At 39.5% G+C, this 27,833-nt stretch overlaps 2 protein-coding genes across 10 annotated transcripts in view; one reads left to right on the top strand and one right to left on the bottom strand.

Moving 5' to 3' along the window:
* SETD9 (SET domain containing 9) overlaps window positions 1-11,402 on the top strand; it is a 16,230-nt gene extending 4,828 nt beyond the window's left edge. For 3 of the 5 annotated variants that reach the window (XM_042875137.1, XM_042875136.1, XM_042875133.1), the window contains one exon: window positions 1,053-1,170. In XM_042875137.1, the coding sequence (XP_042731071.1) occupies window positions 1,053-1,140 (88 nt within the window). In that variant the 3' untranslated portion in view covers window positions 1,141-1,170. Of the gene's footprint in view, window positions 1-1,052; window positions 1,171-2,550; window positions 3,774-10,483 lie in introns of those variants that run through there. The other 2 variants (XM_042875134.1, XM_042875135.1) reach the window with 2 other exon arrangements.
* MIER3 (MIER family member 3) lies at window positions 5,594-27,833 on the bottom strand. Of its 5 annotated transcripts, none has more exons than XM_042875127.1 (13): window positions 27,746-27,833; window positions 26,948-26,972; window positions 24,612-24,757; window positions 22,702-22,836; window positions 20,959-21,079; window positions 19,042-19,127; window positions 18,765-18,837; window positions 14,194-14,348; window positions 13,687-13,768; window positions 11,960-12,054; window positions 9,535-9,662; window positions 9,214-9,359; window positions 5,594-9,124 (listed from the first exon to the last, which is right to left on the bottom strand). In XM_042875127.1, the coding sequence occupies exons 1-13, from the start codon at window positions 27,752-27,754 to the stop codon at window positions 8,667-8,669; spliced, it is 1,659 nt and encodes a 552-aa protein (XP_042731061.1). In that variant the 5' UTR covers window positions 27,755-27,833; the 3' UTR covers window positions 5,594-8,666. The 5 variants fall into 5 exon arrangements, with proteins under 5 accessions (XP_042731061.1, XP_042731063.1, XP_042731062.1 ...); XM_042875129.1 differs by having other exon boundaries at window positions 11,960-12,051; XM_042875128.1 differs by having other exon boundaries at window positions 14,194-14,345.

Genomic DNA, 27,833 nt, shown 5'->3' with positions numbered 1-27,833 from the left:
TTAATCTAATTCTGTTTCTATTTTAAAACTCTGAAATTTGGTTGTTGAGAGTTATGGTGCATATTGGAAAAATGGTTCTTCTGACTGATCATAGACTTTATTGAGCCAAGGTTAAATATGCACTTGTAAACTGCAGATAAATAAAGAAATGCCAGTAAAAGAAGAGGTGATATGAACTTTAAGAAACCATGGGTTTTGTACTTAAAGTGTGAAAGCACAGTGAGGAAAATTAAGCTATTGGGCTGCTTCATGATGGGGAAATTTGCTGTCCTCCTTGTGATCTGTCCAAGAAAATATTGTCTTATCAGTTCTGCTGGTGCCCAGCTACTAGGGAAGTGATCCCATCCTCTCCTCTGTGCATTCTTCCATCTGACGCTGATAAATACAGTTCTAATGACATTGCTAATCTAATTTCTAAACCATTCCCTACTGTAGAAGAGTTCTTAGCACTTGTTTATCTTCGATGTTGGTTAATTTGTTTCAGAATGGTCTCACTAACTTTTTTAACAGTGGAGATTATTTGGAATGATGCTGTTCTTTGCTTTAATGTTCCTCAGAAGAATGTACCCTCTTTCCTAGAACAGATTTTTCAGCTCCAGGACATGATCATTTTCTTAATGAGTCTTGCAGGAAATTACAGACAGATTTCTAACTTGTTCTATGAGAAGACTGTTTAGCAGCCGTTGATTTCATCTTGGGGTTTTTGGAAAGTTCACTCATTGCTGTGCATCCCAGCAGGTTATTTGTTGTAGTTCAGAGCTGTCTTTCTGGGTTTTGTTTCAGTGAGAGTGGCTTTAGCTGACTGGTACATGTGAGTGTGCACATCTAAAAGAGTGTTTTCTGCTCCGTTAACCTTGGTGCATAATGTTTTCCTCTGTCTTAATTAATTCATTATTTTTCTGAGTAATTGTGCAAATGGAAACTTTACTTGCATACCCACACTGACTGCACTTTTTCTTGGCATTGGTTTTGAATCTGTTTGCCTATATTTCAGAGTTGTTTTCATACCCTCCTTGGTATCTAATTGTGTATTTCCATGTTTTGCTTTTCAGTCACCTGAGGTGCGTAGTGCTTGTCACTCTCAGAGACATCAAGCAAGGAGAAGAACTTTTTTCTAATTACTACACTATTGTCAATTGAAGTAATAAATTTTAAATAGTCAGTAAAATACCATTTGTGTACCTCAAGTTCGTAAGCATTTTTACACAATGAGCTGTAATTTCAACAATTAGAAATCAGGCTGCAGGCCTATGTTTCCCTGAGTTTCTCCACACTGATGCCGTGGTGGAGGCTCATCTTGTTGGATTTGCAGCTAACTTGTATGTTTATTGCTTTCAACTGTCTGTACAATAGCTTCAGCAAGTGAAAATGTTAAGTTAATGGCATTTAATCTCGTGTTTTACACAGTTGTCTCTAACTGTGCTGTGGTTCCATGCTGCAGACTCCACAACAGGATCAGGGAAAGAATGGGGGAAAAAGCTAAAATCTGTGGGTTGAGATAAAGACCATACAGTAAGACAGAACAAGAATGGGGGGGGGGGGAAATAAATAAATAAATAAATAAATAGAAACTGATATACAAAATGAGTAATGCACAGTCAGTTACTCACCACCTGCTGATGGATGCCCAATCACTGGCCAACCAGCAGTTGCCTCCCAGCCAAGTCCTCTGGAGCTATTGTTCAGTGGGACATCGCAGGGTATCGGGCCAGTTTGGGTCAGCTGTGTGGGTTCTGTCTCTTCCCAGCTCGTTGCTGAGGCTGAGGAGTGCTTGGCTCTGTCTTAGCACCACTCTGCAACAGTCGAAACATCAGTGTGTTATCACTGGTGTTCTCATGGTCATCCAAATACAGCATCATGTCACCTACTAGGAAGAAGATAGACCACTGCAGTGCTCACCATGACACAGTTTTGATATTTTTCTGTTTTGTTTCCCATGCTTACAATGGGCACAATTTCTGAAAATTATTCTTCTCAAGAAGTGTTCCCCAAATAATTTCTCAGTAGTTTCTTGTTCTGGTTTTCATGGAGTTGATTTCACTCCCTTTGGTGCATGTCTCCTTTCAGAAAGTGTTTCAGTGCAGGCAGTTTCCTTTTATGAAACCTTTCAGAACTGTTAATATATAGTTGTGGTGCTGTCATGAAGAGCCTCTCCCTTCAGCCGTGCCTGCTTTGAGATACAGTGGTGGCTCTTACTGTGACTTTGTGGTGTGGTAGCAAGTCAGAGCTATTGGTGAACTCCAGTCTGCAGCTCATTGCTCATCACTCTGAAGATCCCTTCTCTGCTGAACAGGGCCCCTTCCTCATCTCAGTCTGTAGAGCTCTGCAGTGCTGCAGAGCTGAGCAGGTTCATGGTTACATGGGGAGCAGTGCTCTGCGTATACTAGAAATGCAGCACTCTTCATGTTTCTCCAGGCTGAGATGCTGTTGCTCAAGGGCGCAGGTTAGTTTAGCTCTCTCAATCCACACCTGTTAATAATTTTAAAATTATCTAAAGGTATGCTCCTATGTGATGACTGTGGAACTTAGGTTTACAACTATTTTGTTTAGAGTGCTTTCTTGAAGTGGCTGCCCTCTGGATGTGAACAAAGCAGTGGAGGATTGCAGAGATGAAGTGCAGACTGCACGGCACCTAACAGGATGTGTGGCACTGGTTTCTCCTTGCTCAAATACTGACACCTGGCAGCCTGCTTTAAGGATGGATCATACACATGAGAAAGCATAATCTGGCCTGAAACTGGCATCAGCTATCGTTATCTGCCTGCTGGTGGTTGTAGAATAGAATTGAATAGTTAAGTTGGAGGGGGTCTTCAGAGATTTCCTGCCCATCTGGCTGTGCACCGCAAGATGCAGTTTACCCCTTGGCTGCCAGGGCACACTGCAGGCTCACGCCGAGCTACTGGCAACAGCTCCTGCAGATACTTTCCTGCTGTGCTGCTCCCCAGCTCAGCCTCCCATCAGTGCCTGTGTCCAGCATTGTTCCATCTCAGGTACAGCATCAGCACTTTCCGAGTGGCCACTCACCAGCCAATACCCTGTTATTAGAGTGAGCTCTATCTCTTGAAAGATTATTTTAATCTCATTGGAATTCCTAACAGGGCATTACCAGCAAGAGGCACGCAGCCAGTCTCAGCAGGACCTTTGGAGGAAGGTCAGCCAGCACAGCTCTGACTTTTGACTTCTTAACTCCAAAGGTGAAGCTTGTAACAGCTGCAGTGGTAATTCTCCAAGAGCTTAAGTTGCTCCCTGGATTCCCTGTTGATTTGGGATGGCAGAAAAGTTCAAATGCTTGAAAAATCGGAGGAGCTGAGCTGACAAACCCAGCAGGAGAGCTGCAGGTGCTCTGGAGAAACAGGCCCACAGAAGAGGGGAACATGCCTGCCAGAGTGAGCAGCTGCCTAAGATCAGAAACTCACTTTAAGGACAGCAATAGTTCACAGCCAAGCTATTGCAGCCAGAGCAGGGACCAGCACGCGCCTGTGCGGCAAGTGGGGAAGGAGCTGCAGAGCTGCCCAGGGCCTTGCACAAGGTTATATCCACCTCTGTGGCTCTAGCACCCCTGGCAGCCTGCTTGAGCATGGGTGTGTGAAAGTAGAGAAGTGGATCAGTTACACACTGACACTGGAGGAACTGCTGGCAAAAAGGGAAGGACGAAGAACACGTTTATAAGCACTGAAAGTAATGATTTGTTGCACTACTGAAGGGTGTATATGTGTATGTACAGTGATGAAGACATTCATATGCACTTGTATTTACATAATAAATGTGCTGGGAATATGTGTGCTTGTACAAATATGTGAGAACAGCCAGCTGGGACTTGTACAGGGGCTGCAAGCAGCTTGCACAGCGCTCTGGAAGGGGAGGGCTGTCACTGTGGTGAACACTGGCACTCATCCATCCTTCCTCCCTTGCCCTCAAAGCTTTCAGTCCTTCCTGCTGTTTCAGGTCTGACCCTGCCATGAGCCATGTTTTGCCAAATGTGGTAACAAAAAAAACCAACAACAAAAAAGAGGATTTTCCCTTGTTTTGTTTTCTGCTGTTGCAGCAATTCGCATAAGGTACAGGAGCCAGTGAGCAGGCAGCTGTGTTTGGTGGCTTTGAGTTGCAGTGTGACTCACTGTACCTTGCAAAGCCACATTGCAAGATGCATTCATTTTTTTTGTGTTCAGGAGATGCTGTACTTACAGCAGGTCCTTTTGGCTATGGAGAAGCTCTGCTCCTGGCTGCCTCATCCTTCCCTGTGCTGGTTGTGGGTCTCAGCTAATGACACTGACAGGAGCCAGTACTTCACCACACCAAAAGGAAGTGGTTTTCTTCTGTGGGGTTCGTTAATTGAATCAAATGTCCCCACCTGACAGCAGGTGAGTGACACAACTAAGGCAAAGAGGAGAATGTAGGCATTATAGGTTTTGTTTTGTTGCCCCTCTTCCAGTTTAATGGCACTGATCTTATGCCAAATCACTAGAAGGGAGGTTCATCCTGTCACCAAAGAGTTTTAGGGTACTTTGTTTTGCACCTTCTAACAATTATCATTAGAAAAGACACAATTCACATCTCTTCATCTTAGCTCATGGAGAAAGGAAAGCGCAGCTCATTAAATTACTTGGCAAGTTAACTCTTTTGCTGGTTTGATTTATAATCAGCTTGCACTCCAGGCAGTTGTACTTTACTAAAAAAATCCTTTCTTTACCTGAAGCTATATTGTTCCAATCATTGCAGAAATATGCATATTGGGCCTACAAAGCCTCAGCACTAATTCTGGTGCTTGATGGAACAGCCATTACTCAGAAGTAACACAGTGCTTTTCAGAGTTCACCATCATTTTCTTGAGGACAATACGTAAAATGCATTTCAGATAGATAGTTCAACTTAAGCATGCAGAGTAGAATTTTTCTTATCCACAGTTGTAACTGAGCCAGCTAAATGGATCTAATTTGTGGATTCGAGGATTTGAGCAAGTTTTCTTATACAGAGAACAGGAATGTATTCTGCACAGCTTACCACACACTTTGAATATGGGGTTAAGCTGCTGTGGTGTTCCTTGGAAGTTATGTTTAAGTCCCATCTAAGATTTCACTGTGCTTAAGGCATAAGGTTTGAGGGAAATCACTGCTTACTATTTTACCTGCAAATCTGCTTGTTATCTTTTTCACTCCTACATTAGTGTTACAGTATCTGAGAATACGTGCAGAGTTAGTGCTAAGCACGTCTGAAAATGAAACAGCAAACACAGTGCAGATGCATGAAAAGCTTTACAAGTAAAGAAAGGTTTCCAGACATTTATTTCTGGAACTGTACACCAGGTATTAAAATACAACAAATACAAAATAATGCTCAAAAAAATCAGTGTTTATGTACAAATATTAAAACCAATGCAACGATAGCGACTTCCTCTTGAACATCTGACTGATACTACAGCATGTTCCGATTGTCACTAAGTTTACTGTTATGCACAGGGTACTCACTTTGTGAATAACTGGGATCTCTGCTTTATCATAGAGGACTATGACCAGACTCTATTTTACAACTGATAGCATTTTCCTTTTTCCAGTGAAGAATAGGAATGAAAGAAAAAAAAATAGTAACCTGGTAATCATTTTATAAATTATACTGTATTTAGTTTCCCCATCTGTAGGCAATGTGCTTGTGATGCTGGGCAAGCAGTAACCCCGTTGGTCAGTTGATCCACTACTTTACATTCAAAGCTAAAGTATTCTCTAGAGACTTTGGTTAAATTACGTAGTATCGTTATGTTCTACTGAATCTGAATTTCTCATACATTTTTGACCCTTGGCTTTAAAAATTAAAACAAAACAATTGCACAATTCATTGACCTAATTGTACACAATTTAGTATTCTTCAGACAGTATTGTACATCCTTCAAGTAATTCAGCAGTTTGACCGTGACAAGAGAAAAACTAAACGTTTAAAAATCTATCATGAGAAGACGATGCATGAGTAACAAAAGTAAAGGTATTGCTATAATCATAGCACCAGTTACACTTCTAAATGAATCAGCTATCCTCGTCAGGCTCCCTGTATGTAAAAAGGATACATCTACCAACACTGCAATTGGCCATTATGGATTTTTGGTTTGTTTGTACGAAGACAGAGTGTGGCAAAGGACAAGGAATTTATCACAGTTTGTTATAAGAATTGTGCTCCACCATCCAAGAAACAAGGCAACACAATTTCTTCCTATGGTTGCAATTCAGTTATCTTTGTGCTGACTTCCAAAACACAATTCTTTTAATAAACAGTAACAAGTTCTCCATTTAAATGTTTAAACTGAGAGAAAAATAAGTAAGTCCAGCTTTTAAAAGAAAATTTCAATAAATAGCTATTTTACATGGATAAAGTCATAGTGGTACAAATTTATGAATGTCACATCAAGCATGCACAAAAATGTTCCTATACACAGAAGTAGTCGAAAATATTGAAATAGATATCTAAAAAGATATGAAGAATTTACATATTTACAAACTCTTGCAAATTATTGCCTCATTTTAACAAGGAATTAAAAGTAAACGATACCAGCTAGCTAGCCAACAGGCTAAAAAAGATCAGCATTTAAAAACCTATCAGACTAGCTGGAATTCATTTTTCTCTCATATCATTTTCTGAATTTTGGTCAAAAGTCTTTATTTAAATAACTAAAGTGTCCATTCAACTTGCTGACAATCCATACCTTAGACAAGTCTCTGTCTACATTAAGATCCCAGCAATGCATAGATAAACTGAATATATTACTGCATCAGCTAATGAGAATGGGCATGTTCATTTAAGTGCAACTGGTATAAGCATTCAGTCATCTCTCTATAATGATTTTTATACACACCACCCACTCACTGTAAACCCATACATGAAACTTGAATGTATAACAACAAAGGATTATGGGCAGTATTTTCCAAAATTACGTAAAATGTGTTGATTCATCAACAGAAGGAAACAAGGTACAAGGTTCAGCACAAAACACAGCAACAAGAAGCTGACAACTTGGCTAAAAAATGTCAGAGTACAACACAGGGCCTGGGCTACCTATTAGTTACTGTGTACTCACCAGAATTACATACTTCAGATGTATCAGTTAAAAACGGATTACAACATTTTCTATACTTTTGTCCACTGTGCTAAACTAATTTGTTTTTAATATGGTAAATGTGCTATTGTGTAAACACTTCAAAGCAATCTTCATTACAATGCTGTAAAGAGAACTCCATGCTCTGCATCCAAAACTCCGGATGTCAATGCAGTTCACAGTATGCATAATAAATACCCTCTTCCCTTTCAAATATTAAAGTCACTATTTTCTAGTTACTCAGCGTGACCTTGAAGCAACTATTACAAATATCAACAAGGCAAACTTAACCACTTGAATAATGAAAACAAGTTAGTGGCAATTAAATTTGTAACGAGGAAAAACGGCCATCTTACTGAAATAAGGTTCTGAGCTTCATTAAAACTGCATGTTTTTTATGCTACAAATATCTTACTTGGTTTGGTTCAACTCCACCTCAAGAATTAGAACAAGCTGCTGCAAGATAAACTTTCTGGATGGTGAATCACACTCCATGATGAAAACAAAAAATTACTGAAGTAAAACAGCTGCTTTTTCCTCATCCTTTCCTATTTAACCAGAGTAGAAAAGTGCCTTTTTTCAGCCCATGACCTTGCCAAAACAAACAAATGAAATCCACACTAAAGAAAGGCTTTTAAATATACACTTCAAGGTTCTAATACTTCTACACAAACTAGACAGTTCCTCTAACACTCTGAACTGCAGTGCTCCAAATAGTTTGTCTTCCAAAACAAGACTGCTCAGTGGTAAATCCTAAGCTGTGCAGACTGTAGCATTATGCAACATCAGCTGCCTCAGGAAAGTTATACAATTACACTATTCTTCAAAGTTGTGGACAAAACACACCAGAAAACAACAGCCTAAAACACATTCTCTGTTTAAGCCAGTAAGTTTAAAGTACACAGACACTCCTGGCAGTATAATTACTTGTGTATGGTAGCCATGGCCTGTAATTTTGCAACAGCATCCAAGTGTAGGTCTTCATACTTTACTAATGGTAAGTTCCTTGTGCTAGCTTCCACCAAGATGAACTTGCTGCTTTGTAAACTGAAGTGCTCTAGTTTAGTATCACATGAGAGAAGGTTCCATTTAAAAAACATCCTTGTGTGTTTGTGCAGTTTAAATTAAAGAAGCCTATCCCTGCCTTTATAAGAAAAAAAATGCTACATTGCACAGGGATCAGGATAGGTACCTGTAAACACTGTTATTCCACTGTATTTGTTACAGCAAAAGTAACTTAGGCTAAAAAGCCACTCCAATCAGTTCAGAACTTCTGTGCTGGTTTTGAATTGGTGGCCTCTGTCTACAGGCTTAAAAAAAATAATAATAATAAAATAAAATTGAAGCAGAGCTTAAAGCTGCACCACAGAGTTCTCTTAGTCCCAAACTCTGCCAAATATCATACAACATTTCCACATTTATGGACTGAAAAAAGAAATTACTCTTGATAAATCAAGATATAGTTCTATACATATAAAGACATCACTGATGTCATAAAGTTCAAACTTCCAGTGAAAGACTAAGCAAACCTGATAGCTCCCATCAAGTTTACTACTACTGCATAATGTACCCACTGTTTGTTTCACAGTCACTCTGAATGAAGGGCAGTGTGTTGGTGAAGAGTGTGGGTGTTGATAAAACCATTTGTCTCGTTTGAAGATAGACTGCTGAAGTCAGCCACTGAAACAGCCATTTTGGCACTGGTAATATGATGTGTGTGGTTTTCAAAGTCCACACCAAGGTTATTTACAGAGACATCATTCATGAAAGAATCTGGGACAGCAAGTCCCATTTTCAATCTCTTCGCAGGTCTCTCTGTCTCTTCACTGCACATGTTCATTGGGTTTAGCTCTGAATGATAAAAGCCAGTCTCAAATAAATTAAAACAATCGCTTTCACCATTGCTTGGCAAGTTAAGCAGTTCTTCTGTTCCAACAGGCACGTGATTAACTGGTGCTCGAGGTAAGCTGTCCATAGAGGGAAAAGCATCATCCAGGCAGTTCACATCTGAAGTGTGGCAGACTGTTGCTACGCTATTTGTCAATGCTGGGGAAAAAAATGAAACCGATGTAAATGAAATAGTACCTTATGAAATCACAAGATAAAAGATTTTGGTTTTTTTGTCCTTGGTTTACCTGTCAGCTCATTGGCAGTGATGGAGTTCAGAATGCTTAGCTGCTGATCAGGAATGGTTTCTGTTCGACTATTAGATGTTAGGGCTGAAGAATGCACTGCTCCACCCAGGGCTTCTGCTTCATCTACCAAACGATCCATGTAATCTCTAGAACAATAATACATTCACCATGGGTTATTTAACATGAAGTCAAGGCCTAGAATGAGGATTTCACTTCAGTTATCATAGCTACTGCAGCATCACACTACAATGATGGGAGGGGAAAAAATCTTCTACATTCAAGATTTGCAACAGCTACATATTCCAAAAACACGTTACTTACGTAACTCCCGGATGATGGTTATATCTCTTCTTTCCAAATCTTGTTTGCTGAGCAAAGTAATCGTAACGTTCCGACTTTTTCCACATGTAATAGAAAGCCACACACTCAGCAACTGTTCTGGTTCTTACCTGAAGGGAGGCAAGAAAAATTGACAAGACTAATGTACAGCCGTTTTATCATCTGCCCAGTTCCCATTTCCCTGAAATGCTGTTAGCTTTACTTATTGCCTGGAACATACCAACTAAGAGATCTTACAGAGACCTGCAGCTTCAAATAACTGTTTATCTCTTCTACTGCATTACATTGTCATGTGCTGGCTTTTTTTTAATAGACTGAAGCCACAAGTAAATACGAAGCATTTCATTTCACAACCAATTTAACAATTTTTAAACTGTAAGACAGACTCTCTTAGGATGGAAAAAGCTCATCAGATCAATGACTTAAGAGAACTGACATAGTAAAGACTTTGGGTACTAATTCCTTTTAGGAAAGTCAGGAACTGCGGAAGCCTTGAAAAGTGGAATGCACAACAGTAAATACTTACACAACAACAAAAATTGTTTCCTTGTTGAAAAGATATTAAGGACTTGCAAAACTCATTTTGATCTATGTTAACCATTCATCTTATTCACCAAAATAGGCAACTGCTATGCAAAGTCAGATTCTCAAAGAAATTGCTACTTCTATCTATATTCTTACAAAATATAGAATCATTTAGGCTGGACATGACCTCTGAGATCACCAAATCCAATTGTTAACCTAGCACTATCAAATCTACCACTAAATCATGTCCCTAAGCACCACATCTACATTTCACTTAAATGCCTCCCAGAATGGTAAGAATTACTTCCCCAGGCAGTCAGTTCTGATGCTTTTCACTGAAGAAATTTTTAATATCCAGCATTGGTGCAACTTGAGACCATTTCTTCTTGTCCTCATTTGTTGTTAGGGAGAAAAGACCGACTCCAACCTCATAACAACCTCCTCTGAAGTAGCTGCTGAGAGTGATGAGCTTGCTCTGGAACCTCCTTTTCTCCAGCTCCCTCAACTGCTCTTTGTAAGACTTGTGCTCCAAACCCTTTGCCAGCTTCACTGCCCTTCTTTGGACACTCTCCAGCACCTCAATGTCTTTATTGTAGTGAGGGACCCAAAACTGAATGTAGAACCTGAGGTTCTTTCTCACCACGGCTGAGTCTGAAACGACAGTCACTTCTACAGGCCTACTGGCCACACAGTTTCTGAAACCTGGGCACGTGGCTGCTACATATTCAGCTGGCTGTCAAACAGTATACCAGGTCTTTTTTTGCCACACACCTCTACAGTCAAATCTCTTCAAACCTGCATTGCTGCATAGGGTTGTTATTTTAATCTGAGTACAGCACACAGCATTTCACCTTGTTCAATGCCATACAACTGGATGTTCCCCTCAATGCAGCCAATCCAGATCCCTCTGCAGATCTTTCCTACCCTTAAGCAAATGAACACTCACGGGCGGCATTATCTGCACCACAACTCTTTGGGGCCAGCCTCTCAGACAGTTTTACACCCAATGAAGTGTGCACACATCAAAGCCATGAGCAGACATTTTCTCCAGAAGAGTTCTTCAAATCATGTGCCCTGCTACATGTTGTAAAAATGATTAAAAATATATGTTTTTAAATGATTTCTTCATATCTCTTGTGAATTACTATTTATTAATAAGGTGCATTTAAAGTCTGAACTGCCCAAATGTTTGTCACAGGACAGGTGAAGACAGATACCGAGCAGGACTAGCTGATTATTGTTCAACAGCAACCACAACGCTGTAAAGTTTACCTAAGATATTGCAAACACCCCAGCCTATTAAAAAAAAAATATCCTCGAGATAATATCAAACTATAAAGGAGGTACACATAAAGTTTGGAAATATCCTATACCACAAAATACTATTTTTTTTATTTAAAAAAAATCTCATCCTTATTCTTCATGTACAGAAAAGTCAATTATAAGTAATCCAAATCAAGATTCAAGCTCCTTCGTTAGCCAGAAAACAGAGTCCTGATGGATGATGCCATCACTTTCTTCAGAAAACAGAGAGAGCAAAGCCTGTTGCTGTGCAGTTACACCTTCCTGAAGATAAAGAGAGTTAAGTAAAGACACAGTTTCCCCTCTCACGGCCTTAATACAGAAGTACTATGCTTCTAGAAGAGAGAAAACATTTTAACTAAAATATAATGTAAATGCGTAAATATAAGTGATGTCAATGTAAGTCAACTTCAGGGATACACTGACTCATTCAGCTTTTCCAATGATAGTTGCTGTAAAGCTAAAACAAAAAAGTCAAGCTGGTTGTAACATGGTACTTCTTCACACTCCTGCATGAATGTCACAGATGGTCAGCATCGTATCATCTCCCAACTCTTTCACTTAACTATAAAACACTAACCTTGTTCTTTTGGATGAGATGAAAGTCTTTACCATAAATCAGAAGTGCATGTTCAAAACTTCTGCATTCTTCTTCTGTCCATGCTGTCATCTCTTCTAGTCAGTAACAAAAATAACACAAAGAATTTATTTTTGCTCAAAAAACTTTTTACAGAGAGCAAAATAACTACTTTGATAATGCACAAATGCACTCTAAAACTATAGGTCAGTTCTCTGGATTCATTTTTTAACATGCTGTTTAGATATCCTCTCTGAAATCTAACATTCTTTTTTTTACAAAGACTCATGAAAGTTTGATTTCTAAAATCTTTCATCCTTGATGGCAAAAGACATTCAAAAATTCTGATATGTTATTTCTTAAGGAATGTGTTATCAAAAAAACCAAAAACTTGGAAGTATCACTAAGATATCAGTGAGATTATTCCTCTGAAGTACTTCTTTTGCATAGAACACAAAAAGCAGTGATTGTTGGAAAAAATGGGAACAATTTTTTTGTTTCAAAAACCTGCAGACTGTAAAACTGAACTTAGTTTTAAAAGTAAAAATAAAATTGCTAAAAAAAAAGCACATAAGCAAAGGGTTAATATGGTTTTCTATATTTTTCCTAATATATCATCTAAGCAAGGTTGTTCTGATTCGAGTACATCAGTTTCAAATATTGTTGCCTTCCTATCTTGATTATGGCTTTGGATCTAGGTAAATAAAAGTAGAAAAAAAGGAGAGATTTTCATAATGATAATTCAGAAAGCTTCAGTTCGGCTGTCCTTTAAAGTCAATCGGGGAAAAAATCACATCTCAAAACATTTCTGGAAGCAAACACTAAAACAAAGACCTTTCTGCTCCCACATGAAGGTTGTAAGTATATGACTACAAAGTTGTTTTCTTTCTTTCTCACCCCATTAATTTTCCAGTACTTTCTACAGAGTTCTCAGTCTTCAAAGAGAAGAGAAAATCCCCATGTAAATTCTCACAGTTAAGAAAACATCTCGGGAGATGTGGATTTTAACTCTAATCAGGAGAACAAGCAGTGAACATCAGCAAGTAGTATAGGTCATACCATGATGCTAACCCTAAAAGACAGGAACTAAGAGTGTTATCATTCTTTGCTATTTTTAATGAGGGCACTCTTAAGTCCCATTTGACCTGGGTGGGGGTGAGGAGCGTGAGTGCTAGTCCTTACAAAACAGAGCTTCTGAATCACAAGGAGGCAGAGCTGTATTTCAGTCCCAGAAGAGGAAATTAAATCCCAGAGAGGTGGGGGATGACATTGTTTAGCACTCTTCTTGTACATGAGCTTTCTGAAGCAGTGCTCTCATATTCCTTATAGTCCCATTCAGTTGTGCCTTATCTGGTATAAACGCCATCAGATTATAGTTGACCATGATCTCAAAAAGGTACTATCATAAGAGTGAGAATAGCCTCATGGAAGAAAAATCGCAGCTTCCTGCCCATCCCTCAGCCTGTGTTGTTCTTCCAATAGGAGCAGAGGAAAGAAAGAAATAGAAGGTGTAAAAACTGATCTTGCAAACTTGTACAAAGTTGCAAACTTCTCTAGTAGAAATTTCCAGATGACCAGTCAGAATACACCTGTCTGTGCTAAATATATCATGGGAATAAAAACGCCTGTTAATCTGTTTCTTCCTCCACGTTTGTCTACACAGCTTTTAAAATTCTTTCTTTTACTTTTCTGAAATACACTTTTCTGAAAAATCAGGAACTCTCTCTCACCTTGGGATGCCTTTCCGTTTGAGCAGTATCTCTCAATTGCTTCCTTAACATTATGGCTACTCTTGAGAAGTTCATACAATGCCTATAAAATAAAAGAAGTAAAAGGTTGCAAACATTGAATCTAAACTCACAAAACTAGTTTTTCAGTGAGCACATCTCATGTCAAAGAGAATCTGTCTTTATAGATGATAAAAACATTAAAATAACAGCCAAAAACAAAACCTTCCAAGAGTTGAAGCAAATACAAGATGTTGGAAGCAATTATTAGAAAATCTGAATTTGTCAAAAGCATGGCAATCAGAAACATTACAACACCGCCAACATAATTTGTGTAATTACACATTTTTAAAATGACAAACAAGATCCTGATAACATCTAACTAAAATAAAACACAGAAACAAAGCATCAAAGAAACTGAATACTATACCTTTACAATACAGACAGATAAAGAAAAGCAGGTTAATTACAAAGCAACGTGTCACAAATAGAACAGGATACAAAACATACTTGTTCGTTGTCCCGTGTATGTAGTCCTTCAGGAATTCTGCCAATTAATTTTTCATTTCCTGTTCTTACGGAGGTTTCAAAAAGGTATTCTTTAACTTTGCTTTCTGAGATCACATCAGGTTTCCAAAGCAAATGGTCTTCATTTTCATACGCTGCTAAAACACAAATCCATTAACACCAAGTATGACATTTCAAAGACTGTAACATAAAAAGCTATTTTGCAAAGACAGAGAATACAGAAGAAACCAAATATCACATTGCTTGTAAATCACGGATTACTTTTTGCCCAAAAGCCTCCGTTAAGAGACAGTCACAGAATGGTATGGTGAAGTGATTCAGGTTCTATGAAAATCAGATAATGGGCAAAACTCTTCAGTCTACAGAGGCCTCGCTTATTGACTGATAGATGATCAAGTCAAATTATACAAGCGTATACATCATCTTCATACAAATCAGCAAGCCTGCCCTGTTTTATTCAGCTGTATATTGGGCTTACATAGCAAGGTTTTAGAAGTGAGGGGCTGCAGGGGTGGCTTCCATGAGCAGAGCCCTGCAGCTGCCCCATGGTAGATCAGAGCCAGCTCTAGTTGTTCCAAAGGGGTCCCATCGCTGCCACAGCTGAGACGTAAGTGATGCTGGGTGCACACGAAGTGCACTGGGTGCACTTGGGGGGAAGATTTAAGAAAAGTAAAACAGTATGCAGTACCTGAGAAAGAGTACTGATAAAATGTGAGACAAACAGTCCTACAGACTGAAGAAGGGATGCTCCATGTGTAGAGCAGACGTTCCTCTGCAGCCCGTGGAGGGCCATATGGTGCATCAGGAGATCCTGGGGAGCTGCTGCCCAAGGAGACCTATGCTGGAGTAGCATTCTGCTGAAGGATGAACCCCATATTGGAAGTACAGGCCAGTACTGGAACAGTACTTGGAGAGCTGCAGCCTGCGGGAAGTCCCAGAGGGACCCCATGTGGAAAGTGGCAGGCAGTGGCAGAGACAAAGCATTATATACTAATCACAGCCCCACTGTCCATTCCCTTATTCCAATTGCAGGGATGAGGTAGAACAGGGTGGATAGGAGGAAGGCATCTGCTTTTAATTCTTACTCTTCAAGGAATGTGAGGTAAGGAGGGACTAGCAAGCAAGATATATAAGGAGTTACTGAGACAGCTGGGTTTGTAGTCTGTTTCAAAGTTAAGGCAGACTTCATTGCTCTTCACAACTTCCAGAAAGATCAGTATAGTGAGGTAGGTGCTGGTCTCTTTCTCAGGCAACAAGTGAAAGAATGTGAAGAAATGGACTCAAGTAATTCTAGGGAGCTTTAAACTGGACATTGAGAAGAATTTCTTCATAGAAAGGCTATTTAGGCATTACAACAGGCTGCCCAAGAAAGGGTGGAGTTACCATCCCTGGAGGCAATGGAGATCTGTGGATATGGCACTTAGAGACACAATTTAGTGGGACTAGATAGTTCTAAGCTGATGGGTGGATTTCATGATTTCAGTCTTTTCTAATCTAAACAACTCTACGACAGTTGAGAGCTAGCAGGCAAAACTGACTGGCTACTGTCTGAGAATTGCTGCGAAGAATTTATTCTTCAAAACTTTTATGTGATATCTGTTGTAATGGGGTAAAGGGGCAACAGGTGGGCTGTGTGTAAACTGTTCACCTTGTTGGTGTTGTGAAGATATTATGCTCATTTTCTGTGTGGGGAATTATTTTTACTGAAGGTGGAGTCTCTGAAGATTATGATGAATGTGCTAACAGTATATTTTAATGACAGTTCTTAAACATGCTCTTCATAGAGGTGAGAGGCAGAACGCATTGGAGTTATGTAGCAAGGTTTTGCAAGCAAAAGACTGGAAGGGTGCCCTCTCTGGGCAGAGCCCACAGCAGCCCTACATCAGATCAGAGGAAGCTCCAGCTGCCCCAGAAGGGACATGCTGCTACACTGAGCTGAGCCATGAGCAACACCACTCTGGAATAGATTTTAAAAAAGGAAAAAAAAACTGCTGCACAACAGCAGCTGGGAGAGAGGATTGTGAAATGGTCCTGCAGTCCCCAGGGTCAATGCAGGAGGTGCTCCACACATGGAGCAGAAGCTCTCTGCAGCCCAGGAGAAGCCCATGATAGCTCAGGCTGTCCCCCTGCAGTCCATGGACACCACGTGGATCACACATGGTGCAGCCCATTGTAAGACCTCAAAAGGAGCTGTCCCAAGGCTGTAAGCATAGCCTGTGGAGAGGACCCTGCCCTAGGACAGGAAAGCTGGGGAACCGCTGTTCCTGGAGACTTGTGCTGGAGCACTGCAGTCCTGAAGGAAAGGCCTTGTACAAGCAGTGCTGGAACAGTGCTTGGAGAGCTGCAGCCAGGTGGGGAAGAACAGCATCTCTCTGGAGAGACCCAAGTGGAACAGGGTCAGAGAGTGAATTACAATAAAGTGTTCCGGGCTCACTGATGCCCCTAGTCCCCATTCCCCTGTGCTACTCAGGAGAAGGAGGAGGAGGCAGCAGGACAGCATGCAGGGAAGTAGAAGGTTTTTGTAGCTTGCTTTTAATCCTCACTGCTCTAGTCTGTTAGTAACAAGCAATAAATAATATTCACCTTACCATGCTGGGTCTGTTTTGCCTGCAGTGGCAATTGCTGAATGATCTCCCTATCTTATCACAATTCTTAAGCCCTTTTTCATCCTATTTTCTTCCCCTCATCCTTTGAGGAGTGGAAATGAGAGAACACTGAAGTAAAATTTAGCTAGCCATCAGTGCAAAGCACTGTTTCCAACAAGCTGTTTCCAACGAGTAATCTGTATTTAATAATAAAAGGATGTAGCATAATACTTTAACATTTTGAATGTTATATGGTAGGGGGAAAAAGAGAGAAGGAGGTAACAAACTAGTCATTTTTAACTAAAATTTGTCAAAGTATATTTAGTAGAATGGAATTCAGGTCTAAAGACTGTAATTTCTTTTTCTGTTTACTAACCACCAAATACTGTAAACAGCTTTTACAAGCAAACAATATGTACAGTCCTCCTTCGTAGTACACTGAAATCAGATAAGCACTTCTTAAGTAGCATATTTGACAGAGAGTAGCTTAATGGCCATATGAAAGAGTTGGCCTGAAACTGTGCCAGTCTGTGCACACATTTAAATTCTAGATTAAGCTATAAATCTTATACTCCACATGACTAACATTGCACTTAATGCTTCATGCATTCTCTTAGCAATGCAAAATCAGAGTTATTCAAACAAAAGCACAGTGGCTGTTACTACGGAAGAGGCAAAGAGGATTCTCAAACCTCTCATAAAACTGCAGGAAACAAGACAATGCAAAGGTGAGAAACAGAATCACCCCAGCTCAGAAAGTGCTGTTATAGTGTAAGAATACAAAAAGCTTTCACAGAGATATGTTACAAGTGTAATGTTCACAGAAGAACCAAACTTCTATTTATTGACCCCACCAGCTGGGATGACGAAACAAAGACATAATCCCACTTGTCATAATATTACCACTTCTTCATGGAGTACAGACGGGGCTTTTACAGAGTGACTTTTTACACAGTGGGGAACAATTTCTGAATTACTGCAGTATTCCAAAACTCTGAAGCCTATTTATTACAGTACATGCAATGTTCCAGAGCACTTCCAGCCAGACCATAGTCAAGTCCAACTCCTCAGAATTCTGCTGATGCTCAGTTTCAACCTCCTTTTTTTTTTTTTTTTTTTTTTTTTTTTTTTTTTTAAATCAGCCACAATAATGCAGCATTTTCATGCCTAATATTCCCAGGAGACAGCCCTTACGCTCTCCAATCTGAGCGCTACTTCATTGCTGGCCATGTAACACAAGACAAATAACAAACCACCAATCACCTTCCATTTATCATCGTACCTACTAAATGGTTACTTAATTTCACAACTGTTTCACACAGGAGTTAACTTATTTCAAAACCTACAGGTTTGTTTTTATTTTTAATTTCACAGCTGCATTTGCTGCATTTTTCTCACAGGGAAGACTTTGAAAGATACCAAATAAAAGTCTTCATTACTTTTTTTTTATTCTACCACAACTACAGTTTTTAACCTAAACGTGCAAAGAATAGCATCATACTGAAAACATCACATCTCACTGATGGCAAAATATATCACAACCTACATTGTTTTCTTATTCTATTGCCCACATTATTTTGCTTATCAAAAAAACACAAGTGAAGAAAAACAACATTTGAAACATATAAAATGTTAATTAAGTTACACACTCATGGCCCAATTAGGATAATCTGAGGAAAGTATTTCATTCCTGACCTAGTGTTTGCTGTCTCCTCCACTTACTAGATATTTCAGAACAAACACTGTAATACACCTTCCTGTATACTCTCGAGAATGTCATCTTGGAGTTGTAAAATCACACATCTGAGAAATCAATATGTGGTTGCATAACCTCAGTTTTTCAGTACTTTTAATATCTCTGAGATTTTAACTAAGACGTTAACTACATTCAAAATGTAAATTCTATTTTTTCCATCAACTGCTGTACATAAGCATATGATAAAAAATAGTACAGTAAGAAAAACACACCTTTCTCATTATCACTGTGTCTGCCAAGGTAAGGTGGAATTTCAGCCTGATACTGTGAACCAACCATTATTTCCTGAAGATGTAACAAAAGAAAAGGAGAAAAATATTAGCTTAACATTTTTCATATGGAAGCATAAAAAAAGCTATTAACTTGGCATTCAGCAGAGAATTCCAGAGTTAATGCATTACTTTAGGCATGTACTAAAAATCTTAACATTTTTCTTAATAATAAAGTTTTTATTTTAACTTCTTGTTTGCTTGAAGAAATAGTTATTACCTTTCTCAGATCTTCAGATGAGTTACCATTGTCTGCTTCTACATCTTCACCATCTGATTCTTTATCTCCATCACATGTAGTGTTTGCTTCAAGCAGAAAAAAAAAAAAGTTTGGTTTTAGCTAGGCAAGTATCCATTACCTAGCAAAATCTATAATCAGAAGTTTTAATTGAACTGCACACTCAAAATATTCTTTTAAACAAAACAACAAAACTGTCACAACAAGTAGTGAAGATGGAGCAGCAATACGCAAAATAGAATAAGCAAAAAAAAAAAAAAAAAGCCAGCTCTGATTATTGTTTTGTACTTCCCCCCCTTCCTGGGAAGAACAACAGCAGAGCATTTTATATAATTCAAATACAGTACTCTGATGAACAAATCATATTTTAGGATCTGGAAAAGATCTTGGTACTGAGTTCTGAAGTAATTCTTTTTTTATAGCTGTATAACAGTAGAATGGAAGCTACCATTATAAAACAAAAGCTGCTTTTGTCTTCTCAAAGTACAACGTTCTCTAAAACAGGTCTGTAATTTTAACTTCATCATACATAACCAGAATCATCAGCAGAGACCATATCTGACAACATACAGACTGAGGCTCATCTTCGGTCATTATTACTATCACGAGTCTACTTCCTTTTACTGTTAGAAATAGCGATATGCCTAGATGATCACTTGAAATCATTTGCTTCCATTTGATCCAAATTAGGTGTTAGGAATGTTAAATTAATATTATCTTACTATTAGAGAAATGGGCAGAAAACAGAAGAAAAGACAAAACTTTCTATTGTACAGAAAACCAGTGCTTCCCATCCTGAATAGCGGGCATTTGATTTTAAAATGTCCAATCAAAAAATTCAAATACAGAAAGAGTAACATCCTCTTGTTGGTAGCTGAAAACAAAGATGACTGCTTTTTAATCCTGAGCAAGATGATCATTATTCTTTCCCACAAGGCTGCCACATTTCCAGTATCATACTCATTAACAGTTCACAAGTAACCTTACTGCCTACGTTTAAATGCTAGCAAATTTGGGCTTTGTTTCATTTTAGAAGGGTGTTATAATTTTTAAGGTTTTATTATCTCTCTTCCAACATGAGTATCCTAAGGTGCTGTTGATGCTATAGTTTAAGAACCACAACTGCAAGTGACTGAGCAAGCACATCACCGTCCTCTAGAAAGATGAACTCTTCCAGAAATAGCTTAAGATAGATAAATTAAAACCATGATAAAATTCTTCACATTGTTCTAACTCCAGAACACCACCAAACAAACAAACTGCAGTAAGCAGTGAAGAACACCTGGGTCAGGCTGGATAACTGAATCACTGGTTCTCAAATCTTTTCCATCACTGCTCAATAGGTAATGCAGTTTTGGTGGTCAAGCGTTCAAAGGCCCCATCCCATATAAAACCACTTTCACTCACCCTATGAAGTCCTATAGAAATGTGCTGTTATGTGTGAAAGGAACTAATAACAAAGAAATCACAGCCTTACTCACAACCTTAGGCTGAATGGAAGACTCAGTTTAAAAACAGCAGCTAAATTTTAGTAGAGAAAGACTAACTTAAGAGAATTGGTACTATATTCATGTTATTCATTAAAATGGTGAAAAACCACAGAGCTCTTCAACATCACTTTAATAAGTATTTGCAAAAAGTTGCGGTGTTTTTAGAGCTATTAGTTGGTCTTTCTTGCTTTGAGCAAAAAAAGAGTATCAAATACAGTATCAAGTACAGGTCTTTCAAGTAATTAGTAATAACAACCAAAGATAGCATTCATGTACAACATCCTACAAAGCATTGTTTCTCAACTTCCAGTAAAATCAGTGGTACTCCACAATGTTTATACTTTAAGTTAGTAAGCTGTATACAATACTTGGACTGTTTTGAGTACTATCATAAAATAAGTTTTCCTACATCGCAGTGGCCGAGGAAAGAAGTCAGTAGCCTCATGGGAAGTAACCGATGGTGTCAAGTCATCAGCAGAGGACTGTGTTTCTTCATCATCACCCGACAAGAGGTCTTTAGCTATTTCTTCCTGTATCATTAAAAGAAAAATAAAATTAAAGATAAATAACCCAAAATTTGAAATGTCTATAAGCATAGACGGGTAAGCATCTAGATTCATCTCAGATGTCTCTCCAACTGCTTCCAATGGAAAACACCAAAACTGCCTCAAAAAACTTCAGAATTTTGACATTCTTTACGTCACAATGAAACTCAGAGAGGTTGATATCTCTTGAACTCTGAAAAAAGAAAAAAGCTGACAGGCACTTTTGCATACTTTACAGAAAATAGACAATCTGTTATCTTCCCAAAAATACAACAAAAAAATTGAAGTATCCATCAGTTAAAAAAGACCAAAAAAAAAGAAAAGGAAGGAAAAGCTCACTTCCTCCACCAGCAGACATGTTTGAACCACTCTGAATAGAAGTTAGAAAGGGAAAGAACTGCATTTGACAACAAGTGCATTTTTTAGCTTCAACACAATTCTGAATCCTGATGAGAATCCAATGCACAGAGCCATCATTATACCCTACTTTCTGTGGAGTTTACCATTACATCACATTTACAAAAAGTAAGCCAAGAAGCTGAGATCTGTCCGAATGATACACATCTCAAAGGGATACTCCAAAGCATCCATAAATGTGTTGTCAAGTTATCCACGTATATTTTGATACAGCATACGTATGCTGGAATCCAGAATTATTATTTCTGCATGTTGCATACATTAAAATAAAACGCATGAGGGCTGCTCCAAAACTAATTGCCTCCTATTTCATTACGTTGGCCCATGATGTCAGAGGTCAAAATCTGTGGTATGGCAGCAGATGTCGAACCTTACCACCGCTTTTGTTGCCATGCAACAGATTTCAGCAGAGAGGCAGTCTGACATGAAGTGCATCTGAAGCAAAAGTATTCACTGAATTTCTCCACGTGGAAAAAATGGCACCCACTGACACTCATCAACACTTGCTGAACATTTATGATGACCAAAGAGTGGATGTGAGCACTACAAGGCAGAGGCTGGTGCATTTCAGCAGTGGTGGCAGCAGTGTGAAAGATAAGCTGCATTAAGGATGGCTGTGCAGATTTTTATTTGCAGCATGCAGGCATTTGCTCATTGCTGGAGAAAATGCACAGCTAATGGTGGTGACTGAGTTGAAAAACAGTGTCTTCTAGGTGGGAATTTGCTCTATCATATAGTATTATCACTCTCTCTGTATCTGTTCTCATTTCCGTGGAAATAAATAGGAGCCTTAGCTTTCAGAGCAACTTACATGTATCTCTGCAGAAAAAAATCCACTTCTATATTGAAAAAAAAAACAACCACAAAATCCCTTCTCTTCCCCATAAAATATAAACAAAAACACACACAAATGCAGCCTTTTTGATGTGTTATAAAGTAATAGTTAACTTATTTTTAATTTGAATACACTACCACTGAAGTTGCTGTGCATTTCTAAGTGCAATAAGTACAAAAGATTTTCAACATCCTTGAAAATTAGTAAATTCAGAATAATATAGTAATTATTGATTGTATATAGAAATTGACAAAGATACATATTTTATAGCATCAAGAGATAGTGAAACGTAATCGGAGGTCACCAGGATTTCTGCTTTTGTACTGTAATATTGGGGAATATCGTTCTGACTTACTTTATCTAGAGTCATATCTGGAAGTTCATCTGCAAGTTCACTCGGAGAGCTATCCGCATTGGAACCTGCCATAACTGGAATTGTCGGTTCATAGCCATAAAATGCCAGCAAATCTTCCAACGGCATGTTTCCTTCCTAATACAAGAGGATTTACAAACATTTCAACATGTTACCAAATACCTCTGAACAGTTCAGACCTGCAAGGAAAAGATGTATTCTGATAGATTCAGGATTTAAAATATTTTCAGGCACAGTACTGAAATAATTATCACTGCTTCTCTGTTGGGACTTCACTATTTGCCATCAAGCTATCCAATAAAACATGTTTAATAGATGAAACTAAACAATATTTGATTATTAAACATTTGCTCCAAACTTGACTCGTACTGCACAGCATGATTTACCCGTATTTCTTCAAGATACTAGGTGCACAACTCCCATAGAAGAGACAACTGCTGTAAAACTCACACACTTTAGTACTACAAACTGCTTACAGATGCATGTGTGCATTCAAAACCCCACAAAAGTAAAACAAAATACCAATCTTTTACTCTTCATTTCCTATATGACATATTTTATAGTGACTGCTACTGAGAAGGTAATAGGAGAAACGCAGTTAACAATTCAGAAAGCAAAAAATGTCAAGAGAAAGGCTGGATTTATAATGTTGTGTTTTTTTACATGCGCTTCCTAAGACAATAAAACAATGAATTGTAGACAGTTGCCTTATCAAAGCCATTAAAGAATTAGAAATATTTTCTGATGTTCATATACCTTTAAAAGTTGAATTACCTTAAAAATTTTCTTGGTGAACTCATACAGTGATTAAGTTACTTTCTTTAGTCAGTTTAGGTTTTAGTCCTGCAAAGACTTTTCACAAGAGACACACATAAACACACGTCCAAGTCTTTCGGGATCCACACTTACAGTAATGGTGTTTAAAATGAGTCGTTCTTGATTCTTTTTCCTTCTATTACAGAGGCAATAAGACCATTTTGTGGAGTAGTAACTCCAGTTTAACCGTTAGACTTGGCAAGCTGCTTAGTTATCTTAATTGCAAGCTCACAGTAAGTAAGAATATAATTATAAAGGTATCACAACAAAAACCAAGTAATATAAAGACTGTTAACTCTAAGTTGGGAAAAAAAAAACTAGTACAGCTTTGTATTTGAACCCAGAAAATACACTGTTTCAGAGTTCTTTATCAAAATCTGCAGTTATGTTGAGTGATTTAAGTGGGTCACTGAATGACAATGCAAGTAGCATCAATTTGTGGGTGTTCAGCACTCAGGAGACACTTAAAACAGGTGACCCACTAATGCAGATGAACAAGAGGTGTAAACAGGAAAAATACATAATTCAACAGCATAAAATACACCAGGAAAAGCAAACGTGCATGTTGGTTACTCTGTACAACACTGAACACCAAACCGATGAAACTGAGGCAGAAATTTACATAGCAGGCAAACATGATCTATCATGCCTGAAACATGAATGTTTTCCAGACCACAAAAACACAACTGAGCAGCAAAATGAAATACAGCCACTTGTCACTTATTACTACTCAAAATGCATCCAACTTCTAAAATTACAAGTAATAAAATGTGTTAATAAATAATATGACTCCAAAACCAGTTCCAGTAATTTCCCTCTAAAGTTTAAGCATTCTTAAAAGAAGAACTTGAATTTAACACAAAACTTTTGAAAAACTAGTTCAGCCTTTTTGTGAGGATACACTGCCACATCCTAACTATGATTTCCTTTTCTTATTTTTTTTTTAAACAAGCTGCAGATAAACTCTGCAGGACACTACATTACACAACCCAAACTGAGGAATTGATTGATTGTTCTTTTAAGTTAAAAAAAAAAAAAGCACAACACACCATGAAATTTGAAAATGTTACTCTTACCTTTTCTAAATCTTCAATTTCAGAACCGAAATTTTTACTTTCTTCCATCATTTCCTCTTCTTCAAGAGTTCGTTCATCATCATAATCATGTACCAGCATTTCAGCAGAAGGGTCAAAGTCATGATCTTCAGATGATAAAGAGCCAACTATCAAAAAAGCCTAATATGAGACATATCTTCTACAACATACAAAGTTACATCACAGAAAAAAATTAAGGTTACATAAGCACTTTTATATGCAAGGTCAGAATTCTCAGTAAAATAATTAGAGCAAACTCCTAATTGCCTTACAAATTCAGCTGCTTTAGCTCGCATTCTCTCCTCATATTTACAAGGAACAGGTACCTTTTTTTCCTCTAGCAATACTGAGTGAATATTTGGAAAAACTATCCAAATAACTGAAACAAACTTTCAAAAAATATAGAAGAGACTGTTCAGAGCATCCTTGAAGTTATCCTAAAAGATTCCAGATTCTGCAAGCATGTCAGCTGTACTTCACAAATCGAAGACACTGATATTTAATTTCTGGTTCTGTTTATCATTATTTGTATGGTAACTAGTCTAGTTTTTCATTGGTACATGGCTAACTTAGCCTCCAAATCAACTTCCTACTAACAGCAAAATAAAGACTGAGATTCACTTCAAGTTAATTAAGCTCAACTCTTAGCACTTGATCTAGAAAGAAATAACAAGCATGTCAGAATCTCAGGAAATATAATGTAAAATATAATGGATATAACAAAGTGTTTCCGATAGATTCCAATATCCAACCAGTCACTGTGATATTTCTGTGGTCAGTACTCAACAGGATATTCATAAATAAAAAAAAAAAAAAAGTACTGCTATCATTTGTAATGCCTTTTGTCAACTGCTGAAAAACTTCACAGAACACTCAAGTTTTATAGATGTGCATATTCTAGACCACAAAGTCAGTGTTCTGCAGTAAAAACTACCGAAATATAAGGTTGTCTTTTTCTTTAACATTCACTTGCTTATAGCTTTAGGGCTGGAGAAAACAAAATTATTGGGATATTGGTCTTTCACTTCTAGTTTCCTCCTCTAGTTTTTACACATTAGTGCTCTGCTGCAATCTTCAGCTTAAGAGCAGCGGGAAAAAAAATAGTAAGAATTATTCCCATAGAAGATCTTTAGAGAATCAAGGAAATATTAATAAATCTTCAATCTTCTTGTTCAAAAAATTTAAGCAGTATTTCTCAGTGCATTGCTTCTGGCCTTCAAAGAGATTCTTGAATACACTAACACTTCTGAGTCTTACAGCATCTAATTAATTTTTCAGTAATTATGCTAAGCACACGTTGCTTACATGCAAGTAATTAATATACGCTTTGTCAGTTTAGCTTGATCAAGACCATACTGTGCAAGTTCATAATACCATGCCATAAGGAAATTCAAGCCCCAAAATGCTTGTTATTCACATGCAATTCATATTATGGCCTCATGGATCATTCAGCACAGCTGATAGTAGTAATGCAATTACAGTAAATACATTACATGTTGGATATTTCTGCAGGCTCTTACATCCTGATCCCGCAGCTTTTCAAGAACTGACAGCTATCTTTATCTAGTATTCAAATACATTTACCCATACATACATATATGCTCATGATTGCTCTTTCTAATTGCTGTTCTAACTCATTTTATGTTTGAATAACTGAAATGGAACGTTGACACAACTCTCAGACTTCAGATAAAAAACTCCCACTCAGCAGCTCTAACACTCAATATCCAATTTAAGAACATACTCAAGTAACATTAAGTCATTAAATTAAGCTAGAGTAGTTAAACAGAAAAAAAAGAACTAATGTGGAAAGCAGTTAGATGCAAACAAATGCACTCCCCACGTAAGGATTCATGAAAAGCCCAGCTGACATTACACATATTCACTTGCGGAAAGTATTCCAAAGAACCTAGAAGGTGGTTCCAGCTTCAATAATTGTGTGCAATTATGCTTTTAAACATTTTCTGATATTACAAAGAAGGCAAAAATTCACATAAACTCGCAGTTATCAGTGAGAAGCACTTGCTCTATCAGTCTCTCATGACTGCACAGCTTTTATAAGATGCTGACTGAAAAGCGCATAAAACTTTGTTTTCATTTTGGGCCCCAAGCAGCCAATTACTAACTGCGACTGGAGTTACGGGAAGAACTCCACAGCGCGCATCCCTCTCCTTAAAACCAGGCAGACGATTAGTTACGTGAACGTGAAGCGCTAGAAAGGCTAGGAGGCAAGAGGGGATGGTTGCGGGAAGGAGCATGAGGAGCGCACGGCGTGTGGCGGCGGGCGGGGTGCCGGGCCGGGGCTGGTGAGGACGAACCTGGGCTCGAACTCCCAAAGGAAGCCTGCGGGGAGAGCAGACGGGCGAGCGGGTGAGAACGGGTCCGCATCCCATACAGCAGGTCGAGCTCTCCATTCCACGCCCTAGCGTCGCTCCTCTCCGCCCCGCGCTCCCCTCTCCCCTCCGTCCCCTTCTGCCACTCTCCCCGCGCAGGCCGCCGGCCTTTGCCTCCCACCCGCGGTCCCTGCATCCCACCGCCCGCAGCCCTCCCTCCATCGCTCGCCCGCGCCCCACCTGCCTCTCTCCATTCCTCCACCCCCAGGCCAGAGCCGCCCAGCACGACACCCGGCTCGGCGCTCCGGCCGCCCGCGTCCCCAGCCCGGGCGGGACGTGACAGCGGCAGGCGGCGGCGGAGACAGCCGGACCGGCCGTCGCCTCTCCCCGGCTCGCAGCCCGGGGCTCGCTCCTCCTCCCTCCCGCCGGGCATTTCTCCTCCGCCCGCGCTGCGGCCGCTCCGGCCGGTCCCGCTTCCTCCCCCGGGGCCCCACCGCAGCGGCCGCGCATCTCTAGGGGCCGGGCCCCGCCGGCCTCCCGCGGGCTGCGAACCCGGCACGGAGCAGCGCCGCCCGCCGCGCGGCCTACTCGCGCAGCCTACCGCTGCCCCGGCGCCGGCCGCCCCAAGGGCCGCCCCCTCGGCCCGCCGGGCCCCCCCGCGCCGCCGGGCCGCCCCGGAGCCTCCTCGCAGGGATGGCCAGGCGGACGCGGGGGGCTGGGCGGACGCGGAGCCCTGCTGGGAGCCGGCCGAACCCCGGCGCCCCGGCCCGCTTTCCCCGCCACCTCCGCCATATTGGGACGATCGGGCCGAGCGACGGCGCCGCGCCGAGTGCCCGGATGGGGCCGCTAAGCCAATGGCAGCCGCCGAGCC

This window comes from Lagopus leucura, unplaced genomic scaffold (assembly GCF_019238085.1).
Source record: "Lagopus leucura isolate 7727_CA_CO unplaced genomic scaffold, USGS_WTPT01 Super-Scaffold_100014, whole genome shotgun sequence".
In the NCBI taxonomy this organism is placed as follows: Eukaryota; Metazoa; Chordata; class Aves; order Galliformes; family Phasianidae; genus Lagopus; species Lagopus leucura.
This window is presented reverse-complemented; position numbering and strand designations above follow the sequence as displayed.

Excerpts from the sequence above, each read along its gene's own strand:
- MIER3 (XM_042875127.1), bottom strand. Across the intron at positions 22,837-24,611 it reads AAATTGAAGATTTAGAAAAG|GAAGGAAACATGCCGTTGGA; the intron begins GTAAGAGTAACA and ends CTCTTGTATTAG. Across the intron at positions 9,360-9,534 it reads AACCATCATCCGGGAGTTAC|AGATTACATGGATCGTTTGG; the intron begins GTAAGTAACGTG and ends TTATTGTTCTAG.